This window comes from Schistocerca gregaria, chromosome 8, assembly GCF_023897955.1.
Source record: "Schistocerca gregaria isolate iqSchGreg1 chromosome 8, iqSchGreg1.2, whole genome shotgun sequence".
NCBI lineage: Eukaryota > Metazoa > Arthropoda > Insecta > Orthoptera > Acrididae > Schistocerca > Schistocerca gregaria.
Genome location: NC_064927.1, coordinates 310991096 through 311011886, shown reverse-complemented (window position 1 = coordinate 311011886; position 20791 = coordinate 310991096). Strand labels below are relative to the sequence as shown.

General features: G+C 44.8%; 1 protein-coding gene across 1 annotated transcript in view; it reads left to right on the top strand.

Annotated features, from left to right (window-relative positions):
* Positions 1 to 20791, top strand: part of LOC126284230 (trithorax group protein osa) — a 447090-nt gene that overhangs the window by 62276 nt on the left and 364023 nt on the right. Inside the window, exons 2-3 of the mRNA XM_049983008.1 lie at positions 18435 to 18850; positions 18932 to 18951. Of these exons, the coding sequence (XP_049838965.1) occupies positions 18435 to 18850; positions 18932 to 18951 (436 nt within the window). The remainder of the gene's footprint in view (positions 1 to 18434; positions 18851 to 18931; positions 18952 to 20791) is intronic.

Here is a 20791-nt window from a genome sequence, read left to right as displayed (position 1 = left end):
ACACGCTAGCAAATAAAGGCTTCCAGGATGCAGTTCCAAAGTGTCAGAAACATTGGGATCGGTATATTTGATTGCAAGACAACTACTTTTGCTGACCTTAAAAGAACCAGGAGAAGATCACAAGTAGGAAACTTGTTGAATCGTTATCGTAGAACCCGATAAAACTTCTTCATCGAGAATCACCGAGAAAGTCTAAATTCGCATACAACTGTCATCTTTTTTTAGTTAGAAATTCCTTAGTAATGTAGGTCGTACGCAATCGTGCGCTGCTGTGGTGGAGTACCCAGTCATTCGCACTTCTGTGAACGTTGTCTCCATATGTCCTGCTTCAGATATCCTATAAGATCACGATATAATTAGTTTTTGCCCGTTTGACCATGAAGGACGAGGGACGAGATCGTTGTGAACAATTTCCTCAATATCCGTATACATATGGAAGGATCAACAAGAACGTTTGATAAGTAGTGCTTTACTTGTCTGAGGTGAAGGGTGACTGCTTCGTTGCGACGATTGCTGATTAGTTTCAAGGATGTAGCTGTAAACCCAAATTTCGTCACCAGTGACAACGTTTGAAAAATGTTTGCGTCGCCTTGAATCAGTTCCTTAGACTTCCACGTCGAGGTAAAGCAGTCGTGGCACACAATCATTGCGTTCAATTTTTCTAACATTAACATCACAAATACCATAATATATTTCCAAGTTTGGCGGATGTCTTGATATGTCTGCGGTCCTGCAGACAGCTGTCTTTCAAGCATCGTCTGGTGTGATGCCAATTAATGGCCGATCAAAGCGGGAGTCATCTTCAGTCGACGTTCGCCCGTTGTGGAACGCTTATCGGAGTGGAATGTGTCTCACCTAATGCGTTCTCTCCGAAAGCTTCCGCAACATTTGGGGTGTTGCTATAGTGGTTTTTCGTGGTGTAAAACCAAACTTTATATAGAAGCGCTTCTCATTCACAAAACTGCAAACTTACAGCAGTACGACAGTGGAAGTTTGCTCACTAACAACGAGTCAGACGACTCAGCTACATTCATATTTGTATCTGAAATTTATATTTAAATGGCTGGCAGAGGTCTCTCCGAACCATCTTCAGACTGTTTATCTACCTTTCAACTCTCCAACAGCGCGTGGGAAACATGAACACTTAATTCTTCCCATGCGTGCTCCGATTTCTCTTACTTCATTACTATGCCCATTTCTCTCCAAGCAGGTTGGACACTAAAATATGATTGACATTTCGTGAAAAGCTCTCGCCGCAACGAAGAACGCCTTTGATTTGATGATTGCTGTCCCAACTCACTTATTATATCCGCGAGACGCTCTCCCCTATTTCGCGATAGTACAAAACGCGCTGCCCTTCTTTGAACTTGTTAGATATCCTCTCAATCCTATAAAATGGATCCCACCACGCACAGCGTTATTTTCGCAGAGGTCGGACAATCGTAGTACTGGCACTTACTTTAATAGATGTGTCGCATCTTCTACGTTGTCTGCCAATAAAACGCAGTCTCTGATTTAGCCTTCCCACAACATTAACTATGTGATCGTTCCGATTTAAGTCGTTCGTAATTGCAATTTCTAGTAAATGATGCTAATTATTGAACTACACGAAAAAAACGTAAATTAGTTATAGACTACGGTAGGTCACATTTTATTCAACATGTAAACGTCACTACAGATATTCGGATTTAGGTTATGACATGTTCGATATGCCTCCTATCATTTGCGATGATTTGTCCCAGACGAAATGCGAAATTTTGCATGATCCGCTGAAGTGTTGGAACATCGATGCTGGCGATGGCCTCCTGAATGGCCGTTTTCAGCTCAGCTATGGATTTGAGATTATTGCTGTACACCTTCTCTTTAATACAGAAGTCGCACGTGTTCAGATCCGGAGAATATGGTGGGCAGTCAAGGCCTATGCCAGTGGCCTCTGGGTACCCCATGGCCAGAATGCGGTCTCCACAAGTGCTCTTCCAAGACATCCAACACTCTCTTGCTTCGATTGGGTCGAGTTCGCACTCGCATGAACCACATCGTGTCGAGATCAGGGCAACTTTAGATAATGGGGTTGAAATCATCTTCCAAAACCTTCAAGTAACGTTCGGTAGTCACCGTGCCATCGAGTAATACCGCATCTACTATTCCGTGAGCGGACATTGCACATCACATAGTCACCCGCTGGGGGTGAAGAGACTTCTCGAGCGCGAAATGCGGATTCTCAGGTCCCCAAATAGGCCTGTTATCCAAATGAAAGTGGGATCCGTCGCTAAACAGCGTGCGCATGCGCACATTAAATCCCAGCATGCCCCGCGGCCACTCGTACGCTTGCAATGTCCTAACGCACACCATTCAGAACTTATGACGATTTAATTTCATATAGCTCAATAAATGTCACCCTGTAATTATTTGAGCTGACAGCCTTTAGGTTTGCAAGATTTATCGTGTTACCCAAATTTAAATGATTTCTTTTAGTACTCAAGTAGATGACCGTACACTTTTCCTTATTCAGAAGCAGTTGCCACCTTCCTATCTACATCTACATACATACTCTGGAAGCCACCGTATGGTATATGGCAGAGGGTACCATGTACCAATGCTGGTGATTTCTTTTCCTATTCCACTCACAGTTCTGCTTATATATCTCTGTTACCGAAATTTAAATGATTTCTTTTAGTACTCAAGTAGATGATCATACACTTTTCCTTATTCAGAAGCAGTTGTCACCTTTCTATCTACATCTACATACATATTCTGGAAGCCACCGTATGGTATATGGCAGAGGGTACCATGTACCAATGCTGGTGATTTCTTTTCCTATTCCACTCACAGTTCTGCTTATATATCTCTGTTACCGAAATTTAAATGGTTTCTTTTAGTACTCAAGTAGATGATCATACACTTTTCCTTATTCAGAAGCAGTTGCCACCTTCCTATCTACATCTACATACATACTCTGGAAGCCACCGTATGGTATATGGCAGAGGGTACCATGTACCAATGCTGGTGATTTCTTTTCCTATTCCACTCACAGTTCTGCTTATATATCTCTGTTACCGAAATTTAAATGATTTCTTTTAGTACTCAAGTAGATGATCATACACTTTTCCTTATTCAGAAGCAGTTGTCACCTTTCTATCTACATCTACATACATATTCTGGAAGCCACCGTATGGTATATGGCAGAGGGTACCATGTACCAATGCTGGTGATTTCTTTTCCTATTCCACTCACAGTTCTGCTTATATATCTCTGTTACCGAAATTTAAATGGTTTCTTTTAGTACTCAAGTAGATGATCATACACTTTTCCTTATTCAGAAGCAGTTGTCACCTTTCTATCTACATCTACATACATATTCTGGAAGCCACCGTATGGTATATGGCAGAGGGTACATTGTACCAATGCTGGTGATTTCTTTTCCTATTCCACTCACAGTTCTGCTTATATATCTCTGTTACCGAAATTTAAATGATTTCTTTTAGTACTCAAGTAGATGATCATACACTTTTCCTTATTCAGAAGCAGTTGCCACCTTTCTATCTACATCTACATACATATTCTGGAAGCCACCGTATGGTATATGGCAGAGGGTACCATGTACCAATGCTTGTGATTTCTTTTCCTATTCCACTCACAGTTCTGCTTATATATCTCTGTTACCGAAATTTAAATGATTTCTTTTAGTACTCAAGTAGATGATCATACACTTTTCCTTATTCAGAAGCAGTTGTCACCTTTCTATCTACATCTACATACATATTCTGGAAGCCACCGTATGGTATATGGCAGAGGGTACATTGTACCAATGCTGGTGATTTCTTTTCCCATTCCACTCACAGTTCTGCTTATATATCTCTGTTACCGAAATTTAAATGATTTCTTTTAGTACTCAAGTAGATGATCATACACTTTTCCTTATTCAGAAGCAGTTGTCACCTTTCTATCTACATCTACATACATACTCTGGAAGCCACCGTATGGTATATGGCAGAGGGTACCATGTACCAATGCTGGTGATTTCTTTTCCTATTCCACTCACAGTTCTGCTTATATATCTCTGTTACCGAAATTTAAATGATTTCTTTTAGTACTCAAGTAGATGATCATACACTTTTCCTTATTCAGAAGCAGTTGTCACCTTTCTATCTACATCTACATACATATTCTGGAAGCCACCGTATGGTATATGGCAGAGGGTACCATGTACCAATGCTGGTGATTTCTTTTCCTATTCCACTCACAGTTCTGCTTATATATCTCTGTTACCGAAATTTAAATGGTTTCTTTTAGTACTCAAGTAGATGATCATACACTTTTCCTTATTCAGAAGCAGTTGTCACCTTTCTATCTACATCTACATACATATTCTGGAAGCCACCGTATGGCATATGGCAGAGGGTACCATGTACCACTGCTGGTGATTTCTTTTCCTATTCCACTCACAGTTCTGCTTATATATCTCTGTTACCGAAATTTAAATGATTTCTTTTAGTACTCAAGTAGATGATCATACACTTTTCCTTATTCAGAAGCAGTTGTCACCTTTCTATCTACATCTACATACATATTCTGGAAGCCACCATATGGTATATGGCAGAGGGTACCATGTACCAATGCTGGTGATTTCTTTTCCTATTCCATTCACAGTTTTCCTTATATATATCTGTTACCGAAATTTCAATGGTTTCTTTTAGTACTCAAGTAGATGATCATACACTTTTCCTTATTCAGAAGCAGTTGTCACCTTTCTATCTACATCTACATACATATTCTAGAAGCCACCGTATTGTATATGGCAGAGGGTACCATGTACCAATGCTGGTGATTTCTTTTCCTATTCCACTCACAGTTCTGCTTATATGTCTCTGTACGACCCCTAATTTTCCTTACCTTTTCTTCGTGGTCCTTACGCCAAATGTGTGTTGGAAGCAGTAGAATCGTTGTGCTGTCAGCTGCAAATACCTGTATTCCAAATTTCCTCAACAGTGTTTTGCGAAAGGAACGTCGTCTTTTCTCCAGAGATTCCCATGTGAGTTCACGAAGCATCTGCGTAACGTTCTCGTGTTCATCGAACCTACCAGCATCATGCATGATCATCTAGCAACATGCTCCAGCGCACGCTTCGATGTCTTCTTTTAATGCGACCTAGCTGGAGTCCCATATACTCGAGTAGTATTCAAGTATGTGTCGCACAGGTGTTCTGTGCGCGGTCTCCTCTACAGATCAATCATACTTCATAATAAAACTGTCCCAACAAACCGAAGTCACCATTCGCCTTCCTACTGCCGTAGTTATGCGCTGTTTCCATTTACTATCGCTGTGTGGCGTTTCGCCTGGCTATTTAATCGACGTGATTGTCTAAAGCAGCACAACACTAATACTGTCTTCGAACATTACAGGATAGATTATCCTACTCAACTGCATCAAGTTACATTTTTCTACATTTAGAACAAGCTCCCATTCAGCAAACAGTCGCTGATTGCTGCTCACACTATCCATCACATAAAAAAAAAATGGCTCTGAGCACTATGGGACTTAACATCTGTGGTTATCAGTCCCCTAGAACGTAGAACTACTTAAACCTAACTAACCTAAGGTCATCACACACATCCATGCCCGAGGCAGGATTCGAACCTGGGACCGTAGCAGTGTCGCGGTTCCGGATTGAAGCGCCTAGACCCGCTCGGTCACAAGGGCCGGCAGCCTGCTGCACTTCACCGGTACATGGGATATCGTGCGAGTAAAGGGCAAGGCGAGTCTCGCACGAGCGATGCTTTCTTAATCCGTGCTCATTTGTAGACAGAAGCGTTTCTGTCTCAAGATTAAGCCGCGCGGGATTAGCCGAGCGGTCTCAGGCGCTGCAGTCATGGACTGTGCGGCTGGTCCCGGCGGAGTTTGGAGTCCTCCCTCGGGCATGGGTGTGTGTGTTTGTCCTTAGTATAATTTAGGTTAAGTAGTGTGTAAGCTTAGGGACTGATGACCTTAGCAGTTAAGTCCCACAAGATTTCACACACATTTGAACATTTTTTTGTCTCAAGGATATATGTTATATTCGAAATTAGAATATATTCAAGAGCTCCGACGCATACCAATGTTAAGCTTATAGGTCTGTAACTTCGTGGATCTGTTCTATTATCCTGTTTATATACAGAAGTCACCTGCACTTTTTCCAGTCGCTTGAGACTTTGCGCTGGGCGAGAGATTCTCGATAAATACAATGTAAGTTAGGGGACAGTTCCGTAGAGTACTCTCTGTGTAACCATTTTCGATTTCCACCCGGATCTGGCGACTTATTTGTTTTCGACTGTTTCAGTTGCCTTTCAGCGTCATGGATGCCTATTTCTGTCCTCCATGCGTAAGTCTGTGTACCTCAAACGACGGTATGTTTACATGGACCTTCTAAAAAACTAAACTCCGCTCGAACAGGCCACGTAGGCCTAACGGTACCGACCGGCCGCCGTGTCATCCTTAGGTCACAGGCCGTCACTATGCGGATATGGAGGGGCATGAGGTCAGGCACACCGCTCTCCCGGCCGAAAGTCAGTATACGAGACTGGAGTTGCTACTTCTCAATCAAGTAGCTCCTCTGTTTGCTTCACAAGGATTGATTGAATTACGGTCCTCCTGGGTAAACGAAATTTAAAACTTCAGCTTTGACTTTTGCTGTCTCCTACTGCCACGTCAGATATACTATCTAATTTACCAGAAGTTCGCAACCACCTGCGACAGTGGTTGAAAGATGATGTGTGGGCAAGATATGTAGTTGTATTGAGAAGATATCTAGTTGTATTTGAGAGCATCTGTAACCATTTGCGCGCAAAATTAAAATATCGGGAGTTCTGAAGAACATGTTTTACTTATTTTGAACCAGACTGAAGATCTTTATCGTCTCAGGTGTTTCGTTCACGACTGTGCCAGAAATTTTTAGAGATCTTTTATACTTTTTATGGAGAAAGGCGTCATTTGACCAAAACGTGCTTTTCACGCATTGTCTACGCGAATCGCGGGCAACGGAAGTGGCACGGCATGCTACTTGATCTCGCAGGGGTGGGGCGCGCTGCAGGGAGGTCCCAGACGTTTCCGCGCTGGGATGCGGGCGCCCGCACAGAGCGCAGGTGGTCCCCCACACTGCCTCTGCCAAGCGCCAGAGGTTATCATCCCGGTCGCTTCTCACTTGCGTTCTGAGCGGTAGACGAGTGCACTTTCCGACCAAGCGTTCGAAAAAGTCACCTATGTAGGTTATAACGGCATGTGGCAGAAAACGGTCTAATGGAAACCAGGCCGAGATAACACAGATACACTGTCTAATCAGAAGTATCCAGACGCCTCTATGTAATGAGGAAGTGTCACGGCAGATGGACTCGTCGGTATAAAAGAGGTGGGGAGTAGTATGTTGTCGGTGGAGAAGCATTAACAGCAGAAAGGGTAGGTCACGAGGTCGCGGTGATTTCTCACGTGGCTGTCACCTGAGTAACAAATCTACCAAAAATATTTCATCCTTTCTGAATCTGCCCGCACAAACTATTGTTGATATGAGCGTGAAGTGGAAACGCGAAGGAACAGCCACAGATAAGCCAAGAGCACGCTTTCCTCATGTATTTTCGGACAGGAACCGACGAGCGTTGCGGATTTGCGGATGATGATTGTAAAACAATCGCATTAAACCTGCGGAAGAAGTCATTCGTGCTTTCCGAAGTGCTGCCAAGTTGTCCAGCCAGCACCGTGACAGTGCATAGGGACTTAAAAAGCATGGCGAACAATGGTCGAACAGTTCCGCATGACCCACACATTTCTGCAGTCAGTGCTAAGTGACGCTTGAGGTGGTGTAAGAAGCGACGCTAACGATACTTTAGTGTATACTCGTACAAAATATCGCAAGTGACAGTCTGATTTATTTCTTAAAGGATCTCAATAACGAGTAGAATGAATAAATTCATGTTAGCACTTCGATATAGTCGGCCGGGGTGGCCGAGCGGCTCTAGGCGCTACAGTCTGGAATTGCGCGATCGCTACGGTCGCAGGTTCGAACCCTGCCTCGGGCATGGATATGTGTGATGTCCTTAGGTTAGTTAGGTTTAAGTAGTTCTAAGTTCTAGGGGAATGATGACCTCTGAAGTTAAGTCCCATACTGCTCAGAGTCATTTGAACTTCGTTATACACGTAGGAGTCAAAGAAACTGGTATAGGCATGTGTATTCAAATACAGAGATGTATAAACAGCCAGAATGTTGCACTGCTGTCGGCAACGCCTATATAAGACGACAAGAGTCTGGCGCAGTTGTTAGATCGGTTACTGCTGCTGTTACAATGGCAGGTTACCAAGATTTAAGTGAGTTTGAAGGTGGTGTCAATAGTCGGCGAACGAGCGATAGGACACAGTATCCCTAGTATCCCTGAGGTAGCGATGAAGTGGGGATTTTCCCGTAGGACCATTTCACAAGTGTACCGGAATATCAGGAATCCGACACATCAAATCTCCGACATCACTGCGGCGGGAGAAAGACCCTGCGAGAACGGTACCAACGACGAAGTAAGAGAATCGTTCAACGTGACAGAAGTGCGACCCTTCCGCAAATTGCAGCAGAGTTCCATACTGGTCCATTTACAAGCGTCAGCGTGCGAACCATTCAACGAAACAATATCGATAAGGGCTTTCGGAACCAAAGGCCCACTCGTGTACCCTTGATGACTGCACGACACACAACATTACGCCTCGCCTGGGTGCGACAACACAGCCATTGGACTGTTGATGACTGGAAACACGTTACCTGGTCGGACGAGTCTCGTTTCAAGTTTAAACGAGCAGATGAAAGTTTACGGGTACGGAGACAACCTCGTGAATCCATGGACCCTGCATGTCAGCAGCAGACTCTTCAAGTTGGTGCAGGCTCTGTAGTGGTGTGGCCCGTGGTGTAGTTGGAGTGATATGGGATCCCTGATAAGTCTAGATAGGTGACACTTACTTAAGCGTCTTGTCTCATCGCCTGCACCCATCCATGCCCATTGTGCATTCCGACGGACTTGGCCGATTCCAACAAGACAATGCGACACCCCACACTTCCAGAATTGCTACAGACTGGCTGCAGGAACACTCTTATGAATTTAAACACTTCCGCAGGCCACCAAACTTCTCTCTCCTCAGACCCCGAACATGATTGAGCATATCTGGAAAGCCTTGCAATGTGCAGTTCAGAAGAGATCTCCAGTCGGGTACTCATATGTATTTACGGACAGCCCTGCAGGATTCATGGTAGCAATTCCATCCAGAAGAAGGTGTACCACTTTTTTGGCTCTTTAGTGTATTGATGAATCACGCTGTACCATGTGGCAATACAATGTAAGGGTTTGGGTTAGGCGCATGATGAAGAGAGTTACCTGCCATCATGTGTAGTATCAACAATGAAATACGGAGAAAATGTTCTTGATGGCTAGGAGATTATGTAGAGATTTTCGAGCAATGATTATTGCGTACAGAAGAGGATCAGTTCAGAGATAATGTTTGCTTTATCAGCGTGACAGTACACCCTGTTATAAAGCAACATATGTGAGGCAGTGGTTTGTGGACAGTGACATTCCTGAAATTTAGTGGCCTGCGCAGAGTGCTGACGTGAACCCAATAAAACACTTTTCGCATGAATCAGAACGTCGGCTTCGCCCGGACACCAGCGACTAACATCACTACTTTCTCTGATTCCCGATCCTGAAGAAGAATGGGCACCCATTCCTTTACAGACATTCAGACACCTCATTGGAAGCGCCTCAAATAGAGTTCAAGTCGGCACGAAGGCAAAGGGATGACACGTTCTATATTTATGTCGACTAATTAGTTCAAAAATGGTTCAAATGGCTCTGAGCACAATGGGACTTAACATCTGAGGTCAACAGTCCCCTAGAACTTAGAACTATTTTAACCTAACTAACCTAAGGACATCACAAACATCCGTGCCCGAAGCAGGATTCGAACCTGCGACCGTAGTAGTCGCGCGGTTGCGGACTGTAGCGCCTAGAACCGCCCGGCAGACTAATTGGTGTCAGGATACTTTTGATCAGATAGTGACCAGACGATAGACTCGTACTCGAGAGGAGGAAGTTTCAGCTCTATATCCAGTCATTCGGAATTAACCTATTCACCACTGCACACGTACCCTGGCGGTGCACAAATACCCTGCCAGTTTCCTGCACAGTGTCACGGCTGGTTTCCTTTGGCATAATCCTCTTGTTCGGTCAGTGGTCTGTTTTTGTGACTAATCTCCTTTTTTTTAATGCGAAGAGAGACGTCTTTGTCAAATGGCCCTTTTGCATTTTCCGCTAATAATGACGAACGAGACTAGTTGATCAATAGTCATGGAATGTGACGGAACAATTTTTAGAAACTATTTACGTACTTACGATACGATACGATATTGCAGTGCCTGTACTATTCTGAATAAAGATGCAAAGTTCCTTTGGACGTGCTCGCGTATCCGAGAGAACTTAGCATCGTATTTCAAAATAACGCAGGCACTGCAATATCGCATTTACCCGCCGACACTGTGCAAATGACATTCAAATAAAATGTGTCACCTGTACGGTAATATACGTAACGGATGTGCGAGTACAGGTTATAGACGTGTTCTTGACGAAGCCTGGGTCTGGCCGTGAGTCGCGCACGGTTAGCCAAATGGTGAGACGACAGCTCGCAATAAGTGCGAAATTGCCTTTGGAGTCCAGGTCCGGCACAAATTTTCACTGTCGTCATTCCAATCTACAGCTGATGGTTGTCTATATTCACAATTGAGAATACAGTTTTTGAATTACGACTGACTACGCTATTTCTGTGGAAGAAATACATCAGGAGTTACATCCTCTGCCTTATGGAAGAGGAGTGTATGACACGGAAGAGTAGAGTGCTACGGCACGAGATTTCTGTGTCCGACTGAGAGTACACATTCTCCAGCTTACCGCCATACGAGCATAAAGGTGAGTTTAGGAGCGGCTACTGAGAATCGCGGATGAACGAGACACGTAAACAGACCACGAATTGCTGTAAACCACAAGATTGCCCTCGGCCTGTGCGGACACTGGAGACGGTGCGGTGACATAATCGTTTCCTGCGGTCGCGCTTCACGCCGACTGCCCGGGCTCCGCGTGGGAGGCGCTTGCGGCCAGGCGAGGTCCGGCCCCGAAACCGCGGCAGGTCCAGCCGAGGCCGCCACGTCGACCGCCTGCCCCCGGGACGGGTCCGGCTTCTTCTGTGGTGACGTCACTTGGATTTGGCAGGGAGAGGATGGCGGGGAAGAACACGCCTGCCCTGTTGGGACATTCGTTTCACGCTATTAGGGGTAAAGTGTGCAGATGATGTATCCCGTCGCTCATGAGATTCATAAAATCTATCCTCCACGATGCTTGTTATTGCACTGTATATAAAGTTTTCCTGCAGTTCCATTCGCGCAAGAAATATGAGAAGAATCCTTATTTTTATGTCACTGTGCGAACTGTTCTCGTAGAGCCGCACGGGTTAGCCGAGCGGTCTGGGGCGCCTTGACACGGTTCCCGCGGCTCCCCCCCGTCGGAGCTTCGAGTCCTCCCTCGAGCATGGGTGTATGTGTTGTCCCCAGCGTATGTTAGTTTAAATTAGATCAAGTATTGTGTACGCCTAGGGACCGATGACCTTAGCAGTTTGGTCCTACAGGAACTTAGCACAAATTTTCAAACTGTGTTCTTCTACACATTTATGACTACGGGCACTATGAAGCAATATGTAAGAGAAAGCGATTGGCCAAAGTCTTCTAAGAGGATTTTCTTGGAATGCTGTATATGTGTCTTGGAGAGTGTGACAACTGACATTTTTTCAGTTACTTTTGTTTCAGTCTTCCACGACATGTTCGCCGTTGTGGTCGACTCTCATTTGTCCTAAAGGGCATTGAGTTTCCTAAGTGGACACAGACGAAAAGATTAACACGAGAAAGAAAGAGACGGTGGTCAGCATCTGTCTTCAAAGACCGCGAAAAGAGAAAGAACAGCTTCAGGCGGTTTTAAAGGTTGTTTCGTAAAAATAAATAAATAAATAATAGAGCGTCTATTCACGAGATTAACTGTACAGCGTTCTATGTGAGTAGTGTCACATTATTCTTACATTGCCTGCAAACGGGTTCATTCGTAACATGTAATTGGTGTGGCCTTGGCCTTTTTAGTTTCCGGACCTCCCCATCTCGGCAAAGCCCCCACTGGAAACCATGTTAAACTGGCAGTGAGGTCACCCAAAAATATAACCACTTGGGTTCAACTTCGGTCTCTACTAATATGTGACTCTGAATCCTGCAGTGGCCAATTGTATGTGTAAATGGAGCCCATGCCCTTATTCCTATAGTTTAATTTTCCTTCACATCGTTTGTTGGTTCTTTAAAATGGCAGTAAGACGAAGTCCTGTCTGCTGATTTTTCATTTATGTTATTTCTGTTCGATTTAGTAAGTATTGTAGACAAACTGATGGTCTTTATTCCATCTTAGACGATGATGACTTTCGTAAAATATTCTGCATTTCATTAGGCCATCTGGTACAGCAGACGTATGTAGGATGTTGGAACTAGAAACAGTCCAGGTTGCAATTTATTAAAAAAAATGCAAGTAAGGCTGTACGAAGAGGAACATAGGTCTGTGGCCTTTCTTCCTTATGCTGGAGGCTTATCGTTTAAGATTGGACGAATTTTAAAGAATTTTAACATTAAGAGTGTGTTCCGTCCACCTTCTAAGATTAGGGCTCTGCGAAGGATGATTTGGGGCTTAGGAAACCCGGGGTGTATAAATTTCCTTGTCAATGTGTTATCTCGCATCAAAACTGAACGTTCTTCGGTGCGGCCTTGATTGCGATATGTCGTTGCCAGGAATGCTTCACTAAGGGCGGCGCCAGCTTCCTGTCTTGGAAGGCAGAAACCGTGCTGGGCGGCGCATGCGCCGTGTAGTGGACGGTGGCCTATATAGGACGTCGATTTGCAACCTGGCGTCAGTTCTCAGCGAGACTCATCAACATAAGTAGCATTTTCCTGAAGATGGCGAACAGTTGGATCGCCGAAATATCGAGTCAAGTTGATTTTAGGATCCGGCAGCAAACCTGAAGAGACTTTCATGACTTATGACGCCGGGAAAGCCTACGTAAACACAATGATGACTTTCTTTACGTCCATTCTCATATAGGTTTCCCTTTAGTTTGGACGCCGTTACTGACGTGAGTTAAATTAACAATTACGTCTCAGCAACGTTTACTGATAATTGAACAAATTACATGAACTGATTGATTTAGATTTATGATTATTGTAATTAATAATCGGTGACGTCCTCAGAATTTTGCAGGCAATCCGAATCTACGACTGATACTACTAAATTAACTTTATTCGGCTTTCTTTCGTTGTGATATCAACTAGTCTGGACAGCCTTTACGACCGCGCCATATAAGTTGTATGCCTTTAAGAAGTCTCCGTGTGACATACTCGTATATTGCAGTTGTCAACATTACCTCATTGTGTTTCTTATAGCGTTCCTTCAGAAACACGTTGCGTTTAACTTGCATTCTGTGTACCGCTCAGAGACAAAATGCTTCAAATGGCTCTCAACACTGTGCGACTTAGCATCTGAGGTCATCTAGACTTGGAACTACTTAAACCTAACGACATCACACACACACATGCCAGAGGCAGGATTCGAACCTGCGTCCGTAGCAGCAGCGCGGTTTCGGACTGAGGCGCCTAGAACCGCTCGGCCACGGCGGCCGGCATCTCGGAGACAGCGGGGGTGGCCGTTCACAGACAGGCAGTACCCGGACTGAGAGCATTCCTGGCGCCACTGGTCGGTAACGGCCGTTCGGCCCCATCGCTGCCCCCGACTCATCAGCCGTGACGCTAACTGTGCAGCAGCTCTCAGTTCCGCCGCTGCATTTCTGCCTGCCGTTTTTCGTCTTCCCCTCTCCCATCTTCGCAGCCATCATTCGTTCGCCGCACCTTCGAAATGCCACTCTAAGAAAGAAAAAAACGACGCACCACGAAGGAATAATCCGAATCCAGGGACGGAAATTTGCTAGATCTGATATACATGTACAGAAAAACAAATGTTCACAGTTTCAGAAAAAAGCTGATTATTTATTCAAGAGGAAGAGTTTTACAAACTGAGCAAGTCAGCGATGTTGATGGATGTCCTCCTGAGGGACAGTGTGCCAAATTTTCTTCACCTCAGAATCCCGAGCTGGCTGGAGCGCCCTGCCCATAGTGCTCCAAACGTTCTCAATCGGGGAGAGATCTGGTGACTTTGCTAGTCAAGGTAGGGTTTGGAACGCACGGAGGCGAGCAGTAGAAACTCTCGCCATGTGCGGGCGGTCGTCATCTTCCTGAAATTTATTTTAATCATATGGCTAGGGCTCCCTCTCGGGCAGATGCCGATCTTTCAATTTGACGCCACTTGGGCGACCTGCAGTCGATGAGGATGAGAGGATACTGATGAGGAAAGCACAACACCCAGTCCCCGGGCAGAGAAAATTCCCCGACCCAGCCGGGAATCGAACCCGGGCCCAGATGATTGACACTCCGTCACGCTGACCATTCAGGTACCGGGGGCGGACATCTTGCTGAAATGTTAGCTCAGGATGGCTTGCCATGAACGGCAATAAAAGGGGCATAGGATATAGTAAGGGTGTGGCGGATGACAACCAAACGGGTCCTGCTACGCGAGAAAGCAGCCGTAGAACTCAAGTTTGTTTTTTCATTATTTTTCTAGTTAATTATCGAAATAGTTATTACAGTTTTGCGTTCCAAGCATTAGTAACTTATTGATAGACGTGAATGATTATGAAATACATGTCCAAACACCGAATCTCCTTGGTTCAGTGACATAAGCCACAACATAATGACGAAGAAATACCTTCAAAAATGTGTATAATTACAGTTATCTCCGGTGAAAACAAGAGAATATGAACATATATTTCATGCATCAGAATGCATGTTCTTATTATGACAGGCATTTTCCTTGACAGGTAACAACATTGTAGGGGGCCTAATATTTCGCACCGTTCTACACTTCACTCGACTTTCTAATAATACATATTATCGTAAATGTAATTACTTTTGCTTCAAAAGCGAAAATGTTGAGGATTCTTGGCGTTGTTTGCTCAGATGCTGCAACAATTGTGGAACTGGTTTCTTCTGTGATGGGAAAAAGTTTTATTGCTTTTGTTCCTTTATTATCACGTCCACGTGGTTTTCCCTTCAGCTATAGTTGTGATAACTTGTCTGCTACGTTAAATAACGTAGGTGCTCCAATCCATACACGTATCTTGTGTTCCACATCCACTGATTTGGCATCATGTTTTTCAGTAGACAGAAGACGCCTTCTTGCAAAAGGTCATGTCTTCTGCTGTTTACTGACAATTTTTTCGTTCTTAAAGAACACGACATCCTCCAATAAATATCTGTAGGTTAGAACCATTTCGTAAATAAACTATTCTGCGATGTAGCGGTTCACACCTCGTAGGGTCTTTAGGCAACCTAAAAAGGGACAAATGTGGTGTCTTCTTCGTGTTGTTGTTGCAATTCATTGTGCTACAGACGCTTCCCTTTTTAAAAACGATTCTATAGGCTAATATAGAAAATTACAACTCGCTTTAGCTTTCACAAGATCTCTCCGAACTCATCCGTATAACTTCCTGGCCGACTGTAGCGTTGCAGTCGTAGTGGATAACAAAAGAGAGTCGAAGTGTCGCCACCGTTATGTTAGACTGGGCTAAGAACTACATTATGACGGAAAGAACACGCGAAACTGGTGTAATTCTGTAATATTTATTTTATATCAACTGGTTTTCGAATATTCAGCTGAGTTTTCTTCTTGCCATGCAGTTCATTATTTAATGTATCACATATTTTACCTACTCTAAATAATCTTAAATGGCACATTTAACGAACCTTGGAAACAAATTGAGATACTTTGCAGATGTACTGCTTTAAAGTCTTTGATCCAACAAAAAAAAAAAAAAAATAAAAAAGGGTCACACGTGTTTACCTATGTACCTGACGATACCGTAACAGCCGACAACCGGTTCACAAAGCAAGATATTTTATAAAATATCACACCAGTGTTGTGTGTTTCCTCATTCGTAATGAGCAAAATTTTCTAAAACAACCACCGGATCAGCCAGTTAATGCAATAAGAGTATTGCATGATAATGCAATGATACGAAATATTTATGTCGTTTCTTTCCCGCGAGCAGCACACCTGAACTAAACACCTGATCTGGCACCTAATAACGGAGGCGTCGTATAAAAAAAAAGTAAATAAAGGAAGAAGAACTTTAGTTTGCAGACCGGTTAAGTTGTGGTGAAATTTATATTTTAAGAGCCTAACATGTCTAAAAAAAAAAAAAAAAAAGAAAGCGCTATTATCGTTTGAATGAAAGTAGATAGGTATTGACAAGGGTTTAACATAACGTATTGTGGGCGTCCTGCCTACTAAGAGACTGGAAAATATTTAGCAAATTGTTTCTATTGATATCATTTACGTCTCTAGAGAAGTAGCATAAGTTTGAGTTAATGTACGTAGCTTCACGCCAGGTTGAGTCTCCTGCCTCTGTGACTTACTTTTGTAGTGAGCCGCAGTTTCATCAGACGGAAGGAGTAATAATTTCTAATTACTGTAAGTTTCATACGATTTTCTGTTAAGCATACATAAACAAATGTATCGAAAAGGTACGTGATATATGTATAACTTATTACGTCAAAGATCGCTGAGATACATAAAAAATAATCACATTACCGGTTTCGGCTAATATTTACTATCTTCAGATGTGCTTAATCCACAAAAAGCTTTGTACCGACAAACAAACATAGTTAGCCACTCTGAACATGATAAGCTCATTTAACATTTTACTGAATGTACGACATGTTGTTATATGACGTACCGGGTGATCAAAAAGTCAGTATAAATTTGAAAACTGAATAAATCACCGAATAATATAGATAGAGAGGTACAAATTGACACACATGCTTGGAATGACATGGGGTTTTTATTAGAACCGAAAAAATACAAAAGTTCAAAAAATGGCCGACAGATGGCGGTTCATCTGATCAGAATAGCAATAAGTAAGACAAAGCAAAGATGATGTTCTTTACAGGAAATGTTCAATATGTCCACCATCATTCATCAACAATATCTGTAGTCAAGGAATAATGTTGTGAACAGCACTGTAAAGCATGTCCGAAGTTATGGTGAGATACAGGCGTCGGATGTTGTCTTTCAGCATCTCTAGAGATGCCAGTCGATCACGATACATTTGCGACTTCAGGTGACCCCAAAGTCAGATGGCGATTCATCTGATCAGAATAGCAATAAGTAAGACAAAGCAAAGATGATGTTCTTTACAGGAAATGTTCAATATGTCCACCATCATTCATCAACAATATCTGTAGTCAAGGAATAATGTTGTGAACAGCACTGTAAAGCATGTCCGAAGTTATGGTGAGGCACACGCGTCGGATGTTGTCTTTCAGCATCTCTAGAGATGCCGGTCGATCACGATACATTTGCGACTTCAGGTGACCCCAAAGTCAATAATCGCACAGACTGAGGTCTGGAGACCTGGGAGGCCAAGCATGACGAAATGGCGGCTGAGAACACCACCATCACCAAACGACGCGCAAGAGATCTTTCACGCGCCATCTGTCGGATATTTTGTGAACTTTATTTATTTATTTATTTATTTATTTGGTTCTGATACAACCCCAAGTCATTCCAAGAATGTGTGTCAATTTTTACCTCTCTGTCTACATTATTCCGTGGTTTATTAAGTTTCAAAATTTATACTGACTTTTTGATCACCCGGTATATTCATTGAAATACTAAAAGATCTTATTATGTTCGAAGTCGGTAAATATATTTGTTTGCACAAAAAATTTGTGGATTACTTACATCTGAAGATGGTAACTACTTGCCGAAACTGGTAAGTGATTTTTTATTATTTAGCTAAGCGTTCGTTGACGCAACAAATTATTACACAAACATTAAATATGTCTCATACTTCCAGGCGGGAATATGTCAGCTAAACATACAGTGAAGGCTTTCACGACCGGATGGTACTGTTGTTGATAATTATTCCGGGTTATATGGCCGTGGTGCATGGAATTCTTCTATTCCTAACGTTTCGTCCAATACTACGTTGGACACCTTCAGAGGTATGGCTGGTCCTGCTGAGGTATGGCTGGAGGACCAGCCATACCTCTGTAGGTGTCCAACGTAGTATTGGACGAAACGTTAGGAACAGAAGAATTCCATGCACCACGGCCATATAACCCGGAATAATTGTCAACAACGATATGTCAGCTTTTTTAGTAATTCATATAGAGTTGGGCCGATTGACCTTGGTTTGTTCGGAGGAGCACGATACCCAGGTGGAGTGATGGAAGTGTGTGTGTTGCGCAGGTGACGCTGCAAGTGAGCCACAAGGGGCTGAAGATCATCCAGAACGTGCCGAAAGCGTCAGGCGGCAAGTCGGGGGCGGGCGGCGGGGGCGGTGCCGTCAAGTGGGAGACGGTGAAGCACCTGGTGCCGGCCGAGGCGGTGACGTGCGCGCTGCAGCAGGCCGACGTGGTGGCGGCCATCCTGCTGCTGGTGAACCCGGCGACGCGCTGCCCGGTGCACGTGCACGCCTACCGCTGCGACAGCGTCGAGACGGCGAGCCTGCTGCGCGCGCAGCTGGCCGCGCTCGCCGAGCGGCCCGACACGCTGCGCCGCATCGCCGAGCTGGAGGCGCGCCTGCGCTCGCAGGGCCTGCTGCCGCCAGCGCCCGGCGCCGCCGCCGGCGCCGCCCCCGCGCCCGGCCATGCCCACCACGGCCAGCCCGCCGCGCACGCGCAGCCGCCGCCCGCCGGCCGGTCGCCGCCGCTCGGGCGGCCGCCGCGCTCCAGGAGGCCGCTCAGCGCCGGCGGCGGATCCGACGGTGAGTGGACGCGCTGTGGCCAGCTGCACTCTGCTGTCTGCAAACTGGAGAGCGTCCCGTGAGGCCGTCAATACTGTCGTGCACGGCGGCTAACCAGGAGACCACACGGCAAATTGATATTTGAATTTTTTTGTGTTTATAGTACGTCGAAATGTCGACTCGAAAAGGACTGTTTGAGGCAAGCACAATAAATGTTAGCCAAAAAGGCGATGTCAGTAGAAAGCAGATGAGCTGGAAGAGAGTTTCAATAACCTGTATTTCTGTTGTGTAAAGCTTCAGCTCCAGTTACAATCTTCCTGCTAGCACCACATCTCAAAACTTACACCTGTAGTAAGTATTACAATGAAGTGACGAAAGTCATGGGATTCGTCCTAATATCATGTGGCACCTACTTTTGCCCGGCGTAGTATAGCAACTCGACATGTCATGGAATCAAGTCGTTGGAAGTCCCCTACAGAAACGTTGCGTCATAATGCCTCTATAGCCGCCGGTAACGGCAAAAATGTTTCTGATGCATGATTTTGTTCACGAACTGAAATGGTTCAAATGGCTCTGAGCACTATGGAACTCAACATCTGAGGTCATCAGTCCCCTTAGAACTTGAAACTGCTTAAACCTAACTAACCTAAGGACACTAAAATGTAGACTTTCACGGCCGGAATTGTCATGTCCTTTATAATTATCCGGGCTGTTATACCGTGGTCGGTTGGTGAATTCTTTGTCAAATGCCAACGTTTCGTCCCCGTCTGCGGTAGACGTCTTCAAGGGGGTCTGTAGCCCGATGGAAGGTCCAACACACCCACTGGCTCGCTACTGTCAGCAAGCCAGTGGGTGTGTTGGACCTTCCATCGGGCTACAGACCCCCTTGAAGATGTCTACCGCAGACGGGGACGAAACATTGGCATTTGACAAAGAAGTCACCAACCGACCACGGCATAACAGCCCGGATAATTATAATGGACATAAACTAAGGACATCTCACACGTCCATGCCCGAGACAGGATTCGAACCTGCGACCGTAGCAGTCGCACGGTTCCGGACTGCGCGCCTAGAACCGCGAGACCACCGCGGTGCCCTGGTGACTTGGTCAACTGTCATCCATCGTAATTCTATAGCTGTTTGGGAAAATGAGCTCCTTTTATGGCTGCAAGAGGTCTCCAGGTAGCCGAACATCAACCTTTCCTGTCAATGGTCGGTTCACCTGGATTATAGAACCCAGTCAATTCCATGTAAACACAGCCCACACCACTATGGAGCCACTACCGGCTTGCACAGCGCCTTTTTGACAAACTGAGTCCATGGCTTTGAGGAGTCTTGCCACACTCAGACTCTACCATCAGGTCTTACTAGTTAAAATGGGGACTTACCTGCCACACTCAAACGCTACCATCAGGTCTTACTATCTGAAATCGGGACTCAGCTGATCAATCCTTGATTTCCAGTCGGCTGCGGTCCATCCAACATGGTCACGAGCCCAGGAGAGACAGTGCAGGCGATGTCGTGGTATTAGCAAAGGCACTCGGTTGGGTTGGGTTGTTTGGAAATCAAACTACGAGGTCATCGGTCTCATCGGATTAGGGAAGGACGAGGAAGGAAGTCGGCCGTGCCCTTTCAAAGGAACCATCCCGGCATTTGCCTGGAGCAATTTAGGGAAATCACGGAAAACCTAAATCAGGATGGCCGGACGCGGGATTGAACCGTCGTCCTCCCGAATGCGAGCCAGAAAAGCACTCGCGTCAGTCGTCTATTGCCACAGGCTATTAACGCCAAATCTCGCCGTACTGTCCTAACGGATATGATCGTCGCACGTCCGACATTGATTTCTGTGATCATTTCACGC